The 15072-nt window shown below is 38.4% G+C and overlaps 1 protein-coding gene across 2 annotated transcripts; it reads left to right on the top strand.

Annotated features, from left to right (window-relative positions):
• Positions 1 to 10255: 10255 nt before the first annotated feature.
• On the top strand, positions 10256 to 13430 carry LOC148193268 (putative caffeoyl-CoA O-methyltransferase At4g26220). Of its 2 annotated transcripts, XM_088099060.1 has the most exons (6): positions 10256 to 10310; positions 10396 to 11018; positions 11833 to 11912; positions 12041 to 12185; positions 12345 to 12476; positions 13000 to 13430. In XM_088099060.1, the coding sequence occupies exons 1-6, from the start codon at positions 10256 to 10258 to the stop codon at positions 13288 to 13290; spliced, it is 1326 nt and encodes a 441-aa protein (XP_087955186.1). In that variant the 3' UTR covers positions 13291 to 13430. The 2 variants fall into 2 exon arrangements, with proteins under 2 accessions (XP_087955186.1, XP_087955187.1); XM_088099061.1 differs by lacking the exons at positions 10256 to 10310; positions 10396 to 11018 and adding an exon at positions 11641 to 11759.
• Positions 13431 to 15072: the final 1642 nt, after the last annotated feature.

Genomic DNA, 15072 nt, shown 5'->3' with positions numbered 1-15072 from the left:
TTCTTTATCAGCCAGATGATGTAAATACTGCTCTAGATATCCCTGTGATAACCCATGCACTTGATTCCTCATCATCATCCTGTCTTCAAGCTCCTTGGGATGTAATTTCATGATGGTAGCAATAGTGGGTATAGAGGCATGATGCTCTAAATGTTGATAGGGAGTGGTGCCCTCCAATGGCAAACCCAAGATATGCTCGAACTCCTCTATGGTTGGCGCCAACTGAAAGTCTTGAAATGTGAAACATCGAAGCGGAGAATCATAATATTGTGCCAAGGCTGTGATAGCGGGTATTTGTACTTCAACCTCCATTAAATTCAACAAATTTCCATATCTTCTCTGAAAGGTTTCTCTCTTTATAGTCTTAAGCCTTTTGCCTAAGTTTATCAGCCCGGTCAAGTTTCCAACATGAGTCCTTAGACTATACTTCTTTCTTAAATCGGAAGAGTCGGTATGCCGTGTAGCATCGGATCTTGTGTTAACATCCATCTCGTATGCAGTCAAGTAGGTACCTGTGATTTCCCTTAAAATTAACATGTTACTAAATGATGTATGAATATGATGCATGATAATAAAATAACATGACAAAACAAAACACATGCATGGTATGAAATGTAATATCATAAAGAAAACGAACAGCGTGAGGGTTACAGAAGCATATATTCCTCCCATCGTGCCCTACCAAAGGTTCACTGCTTCGAGTTCAAGGTCAAGTATATGCAATCTCACAAGGATGATTCCCTGAACCTAAAGGTCAAAGGTCACTAGAGCTATGGCCCCCTTCGTAGCATTTCCACAACAGTCAAGTAATCAACTAGGTGTGAAAACACATATGAAGAGAACAGACTCTAGCTGGAGTTCTCACGATAGCCAAACAGGAAGTACATCCCAGAGTGACACCGCTACACAACTCCTCTAATTCTAAGCTACGCTCAGACCCGGGTATAGGGCCCCACTCATGATATGCCAAAAGTGTGTGTGTGAAGGGAGGAAATTATGCACACCCAAACCCTCACCTGCAAAACAACCAGAAAAATTCCCAGGCAGATATAAACATATTGTCTACCCTAGGGTTCAATATTCCACAGTTATTGCAGTTATTCCGAATATCACACATAGATAGAGAAAAGGGAAAGAAAAAACACAAAGCAAAACCACACCAAATTCGCGCATTTAATTAAATGGCTCGACTCTCTAAAGGTCCCCAGTGGAGTCGCCATCTGTCGCAACCGGAATCGCGACGGGACGACGATCCAAAAAGAAACGGGTTTTAAAAAGAGATTTGGAGTCGCCACCATAGTTTATTATGGAAAACTATGGAAAAACCTCAAAATGATAAAGCACGGTCCACGAAAACCATATTCTAGGTTCGGGAGTCGGTTACGTGTAGGGAAGGTGTTAGCACCCTACAACGCCTGCCCTAAGGCAGTACCTTTAACTAAATGCACGAATATGATGTGGTTTTTCAAAATGTTTAATTATCCCCTAAAATAAAATTATAAATAAACAAATATATTTTTTTAGTTTTTTGGGCCCGACAAGGATTGACCTTGCTCCTACGTATTCTCATTCAAAATGAGAAATCAGGGTTACGTAGTTCTAGCTGAAAGACTGTTTGTTTGTTTGAAAAAGCAGATGTTTTTTAATTTTTGGAGATTTTTATGTTTTTAATATTTTCGAGAAAAAGAAGGTAATGAGTACTAGGCCGACGCGAACGGTCGCACGAATATTCATACCTTTAAAATAGTATTTAAATATTTTTGATTATTTTTGAAAAGAGAGATAACGATATTAAGCACTAGGCCGATGCGAACGATCACACGAGCACTCATACCGTTATCTACTTATTTAGGATGACTTGAGAGCACTGAGTGCTAGGCTGATGCGGACGATCGCACGAGCACTCATACTCTCGTTTAATATTACGTAAATAAGAGAGAAAAGTATTGAACACTAGGACGATGCGAACGATCACACGAGTGTTCAACCTTTAAACGTATTTTTGAAATTTTATTTAAGAAAAGAAGAAAAAGGTTTTTTAGCACAAGGACGACGCGAGCGGTCACACGTGTGCTTAAACCTTTAAAACATATTTTTGTAAATTTATTTAAAGAAGAAGAAAAGGTTTTTAGCACAAGGACGACGCGAGCGGTCACACGTGTGCTTAAACCTTTAAAACGTATTTTTGAAATTTTATTTAAGAAAAGAAGAAAAGGCTTTTAGCACAAGGACGACGCGATCGGTCACACGTGTGCTTAAACCTTTAAAATGTATTTTTGAAATTTATTTAATGAAGAAGAAGAAGTTTTTAGCACAAGGACGACGCGAGCGGTCACACGTGTGCTTAAACCTTTAAAACGTATTTTTGAAATTTTATTTAAGAAAAGAAGAAAAGGTTTTTAGCACAAGGAAGACGCGAGCGGTCACACGTGCGCTTAAACCTTTATATATTTTTGTCATATTATTTAAAGAAGAAGAAAAGGTTTTTAGCACAAGGACGACGCGAGCCGTCACACGTGCGCTTAAACCTTTATATATTTTTGTAAATTCTTTTTAATTAAACTATAAATATTGTATTATTAAATATATATTTTAAAATAAGTAGATATTTAAAATAAATAAATAGAATAAAATAAGACAATAAAGAAAAATAAAATAATCAACAAAAAAAAGAAATGGGAGAGATTGAACGAACGTTGGGGACAGTATCAGAATAACGAGCGTTCGTTAGGTAAAGAACGAACGTTCGTTGGGGGAAAGGACGAACGTCCATTGGGGAACATAACGGACGGACGTTTAAAAATGTTCACCGATACGACGAACGTTCGTTGCAAGGAACGAACGTTCGTTGGGGAAGATATCGGACGTTGTAAAGGGCACAAAATGACGAGCGTTCGCAAGGAGAGGACGAACGAACATTGTTGAAATGACGAGCGTTCGTTAAGAGACAAAACGAACGGACGTTGTTGAAATTACAAATGGACATTGGGAACGAAGGCTGAATGACGAGCGCTCGTTGTGGAAATGGCGAACGAACGCTTGGAACGAAAGCAAAATAACGAGTGCTTGGATCGAAAGCAAAATAACGAGCGCTCATTGGTATGACGAGTGCTCATTCAAGAAATGTGGCGAACGGACGTTTTGAACGAAAGCAAAATAACGAGCGCTTGGATCGAAAGCAAAATAACGAGCGCTCATTGGTAAAGATAGTGAACGGACGTTCAAAAATGCAAGTCTTAAGGACGAACGCTCGTTGTATGAAAAGACGAACGGACGTTCAAAAATTGAAGCTTAAGAACGAACGTTCGTTATTGAAATGACGAACGAACGTTTAGACAGGGAAACCTAGTGACGAACATTCGTTATTGGAATGACGAACGGACGTTTAGACAGGGAAGCCTAATAACGAACGCTCGTCGTTGAAATGACAAGTGGACGTTTGGACAATCAAGTTCAATGACGAACGTTCGTTATTGAAACGAACGAACGTGTAGACAGGAAAGCTCAAGGACGAACGCTCATCATTGAAATGACGAATGAACGTTTAGACAAGGAAACTTAATGACGGACGTTCGTTATGACGAACGGACGTTTAGACAGGTAAGCTTAAATGACGAACGTTCGTTATTGAAAACGAACGAACATGTAGACCGGAAAGCTCAAGGACGAACGCTCATCATTGAAATGACGAACGAACGTTCAGACAGGGAAACCTAATGACGAACGTTCGTTATTGGAATGACGAACGGACGTTTAAACAGGGAAGCCTAATAACGAACGCTCGTCGTTGAAATGACAAGTGGACGTTTGGATAAGAGGCTAAATAACGAACGCACCAAAAAGGCCCAAGGTTCTTGGACGCACGCTTAATTCTGGGCCTGGCCCAGTTGAATGGTTTCTAACCTAGAATTCCTTAGGGGTTCTGCCTTCCCACTCTCATTCACTCCTTCGCGCCGGCTCGTGCTCTCTCCAGGGATCCAATATCTTCTACTCAGCACCACGACTCACTGCCATCTCCGTCATAACCGGCCACCGTCACCTCGACCAGAACAACCTTGGCCTCGCCGGCAGCAACTCGCGCCACCAAAACCACCACCAGCCACGACGTCACTGTCTCCACCTTTCTCACTTCGAAAACGGCGATTCTCAGGAAGGGTCTTCCTCCGCATTCATCTCCGATCCTCTCAGCACCATTATCCTAATTTAGTATTCTACAATGGGACGGTGAGCCTGAAGGTGGTGGTGTGGTGTTGTGTGGTGGAAGGCGACGGTGAACGACACAATGACCAATCACTGCTTTGGCTCAGTGAAGGTAAAGTATGTGCTGGTGTTTGGAGGCTGGAAATCTGTCATTGTTCTAGACTGTGGCTTTGTATAATGCAGGATGAGGATGATGGTGTTATGCGTGGGTTGGAATGGAGGTTCCAATGGAGGAATAAGGCGGTGACCGTGAGACGTTGGTAGTGGCCATGGGCGAATATGGATGATGGTTGATGAGTGGATGAAGGAATGAGGTTTGATTGAGTAAATGGAAGAATACAAAGTTTGCGTATGTGCCTGTGATGATGGGTGAGAGTTGCAGCAGGTAATGGAGATGATCACGGGTATGGGGAAATCAAGTGTTGGAGGTGAAGATTGATGATGGCCGTGGGTGTTAATATGTCTTGTGGCAGTGGGTGAATATGGATGAAGGAAGTTGGAGGTTCAGTGTCAAGAAAAGATGAAGATGGATGCTCAGAGGAAGAGGATAAACCAATGCTATGAGATTCTAAAATGGGGAATATAGCAGACTTACCATAGCATAAGCAAAATGGAATAAGCATCAAAGGCAGTTATACAGTAAGCATACATGACCACACAGGGGAGCAAGATGCTTACCTCTCAGAGCTCTAGGGCTGCTGCTTGCTGCGAGAATCCGGTGACTTCCTCTCCTTCCTCCTCTGGCCTTTGTCTTTCTTTTCCGGTGCCAATGGTGGATATCCTTCTGTGATGATCGCTGCAGATGAACGTCCCTCCTGTGCCCCCTTTCCTTTTTTTTTCTCTCTGACTCCACAAAATCCTGCCCCAAAGATCTCTGGAAAATCCTCTCCGCTAACCACCTTGTCCCCCCCCCTCCGAAATATTGGAAAAATTCTCCTTAACCACCTTGTCCCCCCTGCTGAGACACGCCTCCTTCACGCGCCCTTTTCCACGTTTTCTATTTGTTTCAATTTCACTTTATTTTTTTATTTTATTTTTTTTTATTTTCAGTTTTAATTTTATTTTTCAATTTTTTTTAATTATTTTGATTAATTAACTCTATTAAAACAAATTGAAGATAAGAAAAATATAAATTGAATTAAAAGCAATAAAAATAGAATAAAACAAAAAGGTAGAATAAGATAAAAGGAAAATAATAAATAACCAATAGAATTTTTACAACCCGGACAAAATTGAGTGTTGACAACTTCTATAGGACATCTTACACAAACTGTAGACGTCTTGATCCCGCCAGCCGCTGGGGTTGACACCACCAAGTCGAACTGTAATTCACTCTCTACTAATCCCAGTTTCTCAACGCACGCCTTCGAGATGAAGGAATGAGTTGCACCCGAATCATACAACACACCACATGGCTTTCCAAACAGTAAACAAGTACTGGTGATAAGTGTACCTGAGCGAGCAGCTTCCGCACCAGTAATAGCATACACTCTTCCTGTTGCTTGTGCACGACCACCTCTCCCTTGTTGAGTTCTTCCAGCATTTGGTGGTCTCATTACTGCTCGTCCTCCCACATTGCACTCCTGATCCAAGTGTCCGTTCCTCCCACACTTGTTGCAATGTTTTACTCCAGAAAGTTGAGGACAAGCCCATCTCAAATGTGGTCCTCCACACTGATAGCACGTCAAACTCCTTGGCTGTCCAGTTTGGCCAACAGTGACCAAGGCCTGTGATCCACCAGATGATTGAGTTGGACGAACGTATGGGGACCTTCTTACGTTCGTAGTGTTTCTGGATGCAACCTGCCCCCTATTCAATTGCTGCTTCTTCTGTTGCTCGGCCTCAGCAACATTCTTCTCCAGTACCTTTGCTCTTTCAACCATGGCAGGAAAGGATCTAATGCACAAGCAGGATATTAACACTTTCAGATCACTCCTCAGTCCGTTCTCAAACTTCCTGCATTGCCATTCTTCACTTGTTGCCATGGTATTAAAACGGACCAGATGTTTGAATTTGTTGGTGTATTCCGAGACAGACATACTGCCTTGCACCAATTGAAGGAACTCCACTTCCTTAGCAAACCGCACACTGTCAGGGAAGTACTCTTCATAAAATTTAGTTCTGAAAACTTCCCAAGAAATTGTACTTTGGGATTCTGTCAACAACATCTTCACACTGGACCACCAATGGCTAGCTTCACCCGTCAACAAATACTCTGTGAATGCCAAACGGTTTTCATTTGGACACCTCTTGGCATCATAGATCCTTTCCATATCTCTTAGCCACTGATCCGCTTCATCAGGAAGCCTCTTTCCATTGAATTTGGCAGGATGGTGCTGCAGGAAGCTTTCCAAACTCCATTCTGCATGAGGTGCAGCGTTAGAAGAAGAGGCTCCTGGGGTGCCTCTAGTAGAGGTCAGCAGGTCCATCAACTGTCTCTGAGTTGCTTCAGAGCTGATACGTGAGGCCTCCAAACTATTCAGTGCTTCCTGGTTTTGCCTCATTAAGGCAGCATTTTGCTCAATTAAGGTTGTGTTCTGTTGTTGCAGTCTATCAATGACTGTCTCCAACATTCTGATGTTGCTAGAAGTGTCAGCCTCGTTTGGCTGAGGTGGGGGAGGAAGTCTAGGCGCCATTCGTTTTCTGGACCAGAGAAAACGTACGTTAGCTATGTTCAAGAGTTAAAAATAATAACTCATCAACACACAATAAGCACACAACGAAAGTATAGTGTACTCATAACCCTACATGTCCTTAAAAGAACAAAACTGCTCTGATACCAATAAATGTAACATCCCAATAAATAGTAATTACCATTAATCAGAACTAATCACATTTACAGAAAATACAGTGCAGTCTTAATATTTACAACAGCTGCTCCAAAAGAAAACAGCACGTACAGCAATTTTTACAGTGTTCAGAATTTTTCTAAGATACCAAACCAGTTCTGGATGAACAATTCTGCAGTACTAAATACAGAACTTCCAAAATACAGCACAGAAAATCTAACATCTACTACGGAACTAGCCCCTACTGCTCAGATTTAACTTCAACTTCTACCAAGTTGGCGTCCTCCAAATTTTCTTCTTCTAGCATTGCTTCAAGGGGTGCCTCTCCATCTGCTCACATCCACAACGGATGATCATTGCATTGACAAGACGGACATACAAAACAGTAGACAACACAAGGAAATTGCAAGGGTAAGCTTAGGTAATTTAATTCAATACAATCAACATATTTTAACATAGCAAATCAATCATACATTTCATACAACATTAGACATATATCCACGCATACAGTAACTCATTCAGATTCTCATAATTAAAGACTGTCCGGACTGTATGATCCATGTATCTACAGGCGTTCCTGCACCCGGGTGATGTAGTAACTGGGATACCCTCAACAGCTGCCACCCGAGGTTAACCCTTATCAGCCCAAAGTACTATGTAGGACTAGGGCCTCCTGCCATTCTCACGCATGAACTACTCTCCTCTACATGAGGATGAGCAATCACGGAATATCAGGATGAACAGCCATCAGTAGCTTATCCATGGTCATACTACACTACTTCTCATATTCACATCATAGAGACGTTCCTCCTTGGAACGCTCATTCACAATTCATTCAAATCAAATTCATTCAAAACGTCATTCGCACATTATTATCCATTCCTCTTATTCAGATTTTCATTCTGTGTTCCACTCTCTTAATTTAAACAAAAGTTTATCATTTAATAGATCTAGATGATTGTATTACAGTACACTGCTATCACGTTTCTGAACAAAAGAAACGCACCATTATTCATTCACGGACGTTGATACAATTAACTAATTTAATTGAAATTGAGTCTAAAAGATCCAAATAATACTTAGGAAAATTCTAAGTATAAAGACTTGAAGTTAAATGAAAAGGACCATCACAGTTTAAATGAATTCAAATAAATAATCAGAGCATTAGTAAATTCGGAAACGAACACTGCCAGTCAAAGACCGAACGTTAATTAATAAATTGAACGAACGCTGTGAAGTTCGCTTACAAGCAATGATAAGGACGAGCGTTCAGTAGAAACTGAACACTGCTTAGGACGAACGCCAGGTCAATGACCGAGCACCAAATAGAACGAACGCGCATTTGAAAGAACGTTCGGTATCAGACCGAACGCTAACTAGGACGAACGCTCAATCTAAGACCAAGAGTTCATTTGGACGAACGCTCAGTATAATACTAAGCGCCACTTATGACGAACGCTGGTAAACAAAACCGAGCGTCCTAACTATACTTCACTTTATTTTCAATAATTGGACACGCTAGGCTAAGCCGAACGCTCACGCCTAACTCTTGACACTAATAACGCTCGTTCTTAATCAGAGTCCTTTCCAAATGAAAGAATCCTCATGCTAAGTGATGTTCCAGGGAAACCGAACGGTATAAGACCGTTCGATAACGAGCGTACAAGATCAATCAGAGAAGATAAGAATTTCAAGATTTTTCAAACAGATAATTTCACAGTTTTCATATGATTAGAACTTTAAAATTTCATCTTCACCATAAATCTCATACATTACAGAATTCATATTGTCATCTCATAAATCCAGACTCCAATCATATTCCAAATCATATATTACACATTCTGCATAAAATCCAACAATATTCATCATCTCATCAACCCGAATTATCCATTTTCAAGTGCAGACATATCAGCATCAACATACAGTTTCACACATTATCATTCATATACAACCAGTGCCACAGGCTCTTTCATACATACTCAAACATCAAATATTTCATGCATTTCAGACATCCAGTACACTTCATTACTGTCATGAACATCAAACCAGTATTAAATTAAATTACTAAAGCTTCCCTTACCTGGTCTAGCAGTGTACTTCCAATTGCTTAAGATTTTCTCTCGATCAATAACAGCTTTCTACCCAATGAATCACTCCACGATTTTCACTAAATCTAAGATACCAAAAATGACATAAGATTCAAACCTATAACCCATGCATGCAACCAGGATTTGGTTCGCATGACCTAAAACAGACAAGTGCAGGGACGAGAACTTACCAGTCCAGATTTTTGGTTTTTTGTTCGGTTCAAAACAATGCTCACAGTGCAGGGAAGGTTTCTACGGTGTCTGAAATGATATTGGAAGAGATGATGGTGAGTTATTTCAAAGAGGAGATGAAAGAGTGCAGAGAAAATGCAGAGAAGATGGAAGATCAGAATTCGAGAGGAAGATGATGATTGCATGTAAGGAAGAGAAGTGTTTTTCAGAGAAATCATTTTCTCTCCCTCGTCAAACGGTTGAGCAGTTACACACTGCCACCTGGTTTCCAATACAGCTTTTAGAAGCTTCCAAGATGACATATGGCATTCAGTGCATGCTGAGAGGAAGTGAGTGGATTTTGACGTGGCAAGGTGCAGTAAAAATGTGATCAGAGAATGGATTAGTGTGCATTAGTTTATCAGGTTCTCACAGGAACACTGCATGGGAGAGTTTCTTTGTGAAAGTGTTGATGTTATGTAGAAAGTTCACTGTGATCATACATTCTTACTATATTGATCCTTCTATCTTTCTATTCTTTCACTCTAGAAACTGCCCCATGGATTTGAAGGAAGCGATTTCGAGTGTAATATTTGCGTCCCCAAGATGTTCGGATATACCTGAGCTTGTGGATGTGAAGAAGCATTTTACGGCTAAGTATGGAAAAGAGTTTGTCTCAGCAGCTGTTGAATTACGCTCTGAATGTGGTGTGAATCGTTTGGCAAGTCTCTCTTACTCTTTCTTATCATGTTGAAAATCATCTCTTATCAATTCTTTTCTTTCTAATTTAGTATTGTGGTTCAGTTGGTTGAGAAATTGTCTCCCAGAGCACCAGACGGTCCAACCAAAATCAGAATACTGATTGAAATTGCAGAGGAATATAATGACAAATGGCAACCGTCTTTAGAAGAAAATGATGAGAAATTGTCTCAGGATTTACTTCGTGTTCCACTTGTTGGTGATGAAGAAGAACATCCTAGTTTACATGCTTCTTGTCAACTTAAAGAAATGCAAGATAAGTCTAGAAGTTTCTGTGAGAAGAATGGAAAACTAAATTCTTCAGGTAACTTCTTTTAATCACTTTGTGCGAAACATAGTAAGATGGTAATTGCGTAGGTGAATATTCGTGGTTGTTTAATTTGTTACAGGTACTAGAAATCAGGAAGTGGATTTTGGAAACTTGTGTTGTGAAAGCACGAGTGCTTTTCAAAAGGGTAGACATAACTGGGAGATGGAATTCAAGCATGCTGCAACTGCTGCACAGGCAGCTGCAGAATCTGCAGAACGTGCAAGCGTGGCTGCAAAAGCAGCTGCTGAACTTTCCAACCGTGAAAAGTTAATAAGGCAGTGTTCAGGTGAATGGCAGAGTTCTTGTAGAGGAGGGTTTAGAGCTGAATTATCTCTAGAATATGCTTTTCATTCTTCCAAACATCTTTCTGCTGGTTATGTTGCTAGCACATTCCGAAGAAGCGCTTTTGAGATTAATGTAAGAGAACAAAATAGCTTGGTAGGACCACACAATGAACATTTCATGAATGGTGATGATAATGTGGTGAAGCCTTACCAGAAAGTGCAGGGTGAAGCAAACAAGGAATCAAGCGGAAGTGGCTCAGATGCATACTTAGATTGTGATACTAGTGATTCTGAGGATGGAGTTTCTGAACAAAATTCAGTCATTCTTGCGCATCCTTCAAAAACTGCAATGATACCAGATAAGGAAGAGACTTCAAAACCATTAAATTGTGATAAGGATATTCCCTCAAAGGAGAAGGTACCACATGTTCATCCAAAGTTACCTGATTGTGATACCTTCGCTGCGCAATTTCCGTCTCGTAAGAAACAACTTTAATAGAATTTCAAGTTAATCTAAATCCACATCAAATAAAATAGAAAGTAAATCATCATGTAAGGTTGAAAATCCATTAATTTATTATCTTAAAGTTTTGAATAGAAAAAGATACGTTTATTATCTTAAAGTTTTGAATAGAAAAAGATACGTGATTGGATTCGTATCTCATTACATTTGGATTAATGTAGTGGTGGTGCACGAGAAACTCATTATTTACCTATAGTGTATGGTGTAATTTCCCATGTTGAATCATACTAAATATTCGGGCATCATAATATATATATATATGTTGATAGAAAGTTAATATTTTTTTTTTCAAAACTTAAATACATATTATTATGTTGAAACTAGTTGGAATCATGTATCTACCCATTAATTTTTCTTATCTGTACCCAAGAAAATGTCTCTGAAGAGCATGAAAAGATGGTGATCAAGAACTAAATGAAGCATTCTTTGTCTGAAAGATTATAAAGAAGCAACTGATATTAACTAAAAAAACTTATAATACATTCCTACCGTTATTAACTGAGACTATTAAAGAACGGTGGAATAGCCCAAAATAATTAATATGCTGTGCTAAGAGTTTACTGAGAAATGGAGAACATATCTGAGCCAAAAGTGTTCGCAAATACAGTTATATTGCAGAGTGAGGGATTACTAAAGGTAAAATGATTTTTTTTTTAAAATTTTTGTTTATATTTTATACTACTGTTTAAGTTCAGTTTTCTTGTGGCAGTATATATTGGAGACTGGCGTTTATCCACGAGAAGCAGAGACCCTCAAAGAGCTAAGAAATGCAACTGCAAAGCATCCCATGTAATTGTTCTTTGTTACCTGAATATCACTTCTATACCTAATAAGCATATCATTGACAACAAATTCTGACATATGTAATGTGACATAAGGAAAGTTTTTATGTACGTAATGTGATTTTGATTCTTAAGGGGTTTCATGGGTGCTGCACCTGATGCGGGTCAGCTAATGGCCATGCTCTTGAAGGTTTCGAATGCTAAAAAGACAATAGAAGTTGGAGTTTTTACTGGATACTCTCTTCTCCTCACTGCACTCACAATTCCAGATGATGGAAAAGTTAGTATATATATATATATATATATATATATATATATATATATATATATATATATATATATATATATATATATATATATATATATATACTGCTTGTTATGTGCCATGTGTGTTATGTTGTTAGCTCCATATTCATTTATTATGTGGTTGCCGCTGTAGATTATAGCGATGGATCCAGACAGAAAAGCTTATGAGATAGGGCTACCATTCATTAAAAGGGCTGGTGTTCAACACAAGATTGACTTCATAGAGTCTCCAGCTTTACCAGTTCTTGATAAGCTCTTAGAAGATGTAAGCTATGCATAACCACTTGCATTTGCATTTACATCATTATCAGATAAATACTAATAAAATATGAGTCCACGTCACTTTCTTTCCTAAACCTTAACTCACTTTCTTTCCTAAACCTTAAGAAAATAGATTAATAGATTTTCATTATCATGTTCAATTTTCTAAATTTTTATCTAATATGAAACTTATACTCATATTTAGATTTTTATAAAAAATTTGAAGAAAATAAATTAATGATTCTTCATCTTTATACGGTCTTCAATTTTCTCATTTTTATCTAATGTGAGGTTGGAAATCTCGTATCGACTAAAGATAACACTAAATTATAAATGGAGTGCAAATCTTATCATATAAGTCGGTTTTGTGTGATTGAGTTAGGTTTAAAATTCACTTCCTAATATGGTATCAGAATCATGGTTGAAACCTTTTCTAAGTGTGGTTAAGTTAGACTTAAAATACACTTTTTAATATAATATCTGAAACTTAGACTCACGTTTACTCTCAATTCCGGAATTTTGTGCAGGCTGAAAATGAGGGGAGTTTTGACTTTGCTTTCATTGATGCTGACAAGAACAATTACTGGAATTACCACGAGAGAGTTATGAGATTGGTGAAGATTGGTGGAATAGTTGCATATGATAACGCACTGTGGGGAGGAACTGTTGCCTTGCTTGAAAAGGCAGTTTCGAAGGATAAACAAGAGTGGAGACTGTTATCGCTTGCTTTCAATGAAGCAATTTCAAAGGATTGTCGTGTTCAAATTGCTTTTGTTTCAATCGGTGATGGAGTCATTTTCTGCAGGCGTATTGCTTGATTCTCGTCTCAACACTGCCGTCTAAACCAATAATTAACACACTTCTCAATGCAATCTCACTCACAATTTGTATCAAGCATAAACTTTAATTATTCCATCTCTTTATCTGAATTATTATAAAAGAAATTGCATCATATTAATAATTTTTTGATAATAAAATATGTATTATTTTTTTATTGATATATTTGAAATGAACCAATCCTAAATTATCATCCTAAAAAAATCTTATAAAAAAATTATTAAAAAAACATTTTCCAAAAGAATTACGTTGTTAGAGAATAGACAAAGTATAAACTTTTTTATGTGGGATAAAAAATGAACACGAGCCACACTTTTTATAATGATTAATTTTCAAAACGTAATGATGAGATTTATGACAAACGAGGTATTTATGTTATTTGTAATACTTATGCACATAGAAAAGTGAGTTTTTTTTTCTTAAAAAGGTAAATTTCATTCACTTTCCTTTCTTGGAAATGTTAAAAAATGCTAGACAAAGTGATGTACAACTTTCAAGTACTTGTTATACAAATACTAAATATATAAATATCAAAAAACAATTAATTAGTGATTTAGCTAATTTATTGGTTTGGTTTATTTTAGTTTTATTATTTTAAGATTCAATTTAATTTTCTATTTAAAAAAATTAATTTAATCATTTTTGTTCGTAATTTTTTTAATTATTTATTTATTTTTAATTAAAAAAAGGTTTAATCATTCACTAAGTCCCTATTTTCGCATGGAATCTCAATTTCGTCCCTTTCTTTCTGAAAATATCAATTGGGTCCCAATTTTATGAAAATTGCAACAAATCGATCCTTTCCGTTAAATAGTGTCAAACGGCGTTAAAAAAATTTGAGTGGATGCTGAGATGACGAACGAACGCTCGTCCACCAGCGAACGAACGCTCGTTCACCAGCGAACGAACGCTCGTCCACCAGCGAACGAACGCTCGTCGACCACCGAACGAACGGTCGTCCAGTGTGGAACGAACGGTCGTCCAGTGTGGAACGAACGGTCGTCCAGTGTGGAACGAACGGTCGTCCAGTGTGGAACGTCCGTTCGTTGGTGGACGAGCGTTCGTTCGCTGGTGAACGAGCGTTCGTTCGCTGGTGAACGAGCGTTCGTTCGCTGGTGGACGAGCGTTCGTTCGTCATCACAGCATCCACTCATCAATTTTTTTAACGCCGTCCAGCCAATTTAACGGAAAGGATCGATTTGTTGCAATTTTCATAAAATTGGGACCCAATTGATATTTTCAGAAAGAAAGGGACGAAATTGAGATTCTATGCGAAAATAGGGACTTAGTGAATGATTAAACCTTAAAAAAATATAGAATGTCACCTATTAGATAATGATAGTGTGATATGTGTAACATCCCAAAATATAGTAATTACCATAATTCAGAATTAATTACAATTAACAGCAACATAAACAGTCTTTGCATTAAACTCAGCGTTTAAAAGCCGAACGGCATCAGTACAAAAGAACGTACGTTCAAAATAGTATTCAGAGATAAACAGGACGAACGGTTTTACAAAACATTTAACCGTACGTACAACTATTCTACCATTTACATCACAAATCTAACGAGCACTCTAAGGCTCGGCCTTGACTTCCACCTCAACCAGATTTGCATCTTCCAAATTTTCTTCTTCCAGTGTTTCTTCAAGAGATGCACCACCATCTGCTCACATCCACAACGGATGATCATTGCAAGACAGGACGAACGTACAAGGACAATTGACAACACAAGGAAAACGAAAGGGTAAGCTTATAATA

The sequence above is a fragment of the Vigna umbellata genome, chromosome 9, assembly GCF_029865625.1.
Source record: "Vigna umbellata cultivar VRB3 chromosome 9, Vumbellata_1.0, whole genome shotgun sequence".
Lineage (NCBI taxonomy): Eukaryota > Viridiplantae > Streptophyta > Magnoliopsida > Fabales > Fabaceae > Vigna > Vigna umbellata.
The sequence above is the reverse complement of the archived record's forward strand: the minus strand, read 5'-3'. Positions and strand labels throughout refer to the sequence as shown.

Coding starts and splice junctions, on each gene's coding strand:
- LOC148193268 (XM_088099060.1), top strand. CDS start 10,256: ATGCAAGATAAGTCTAGAAGTTTCTGTGAGAAGAATGGAAAACTAAAT. Junction 10,311..10,395: donor TGGAAAACTAAATTCTTCAG/GTAACTTCTTTT, acceptor AATTTGTTACAG/GTACTAGAAATCAGGAAGTG. Junction 11,019..11,832: donor ATATTCCCTCAAAGGAGAAG/GTACCACATGTT, acceptor TTCTTGTGGCAG/TATATATTGGAGACTGGCGT.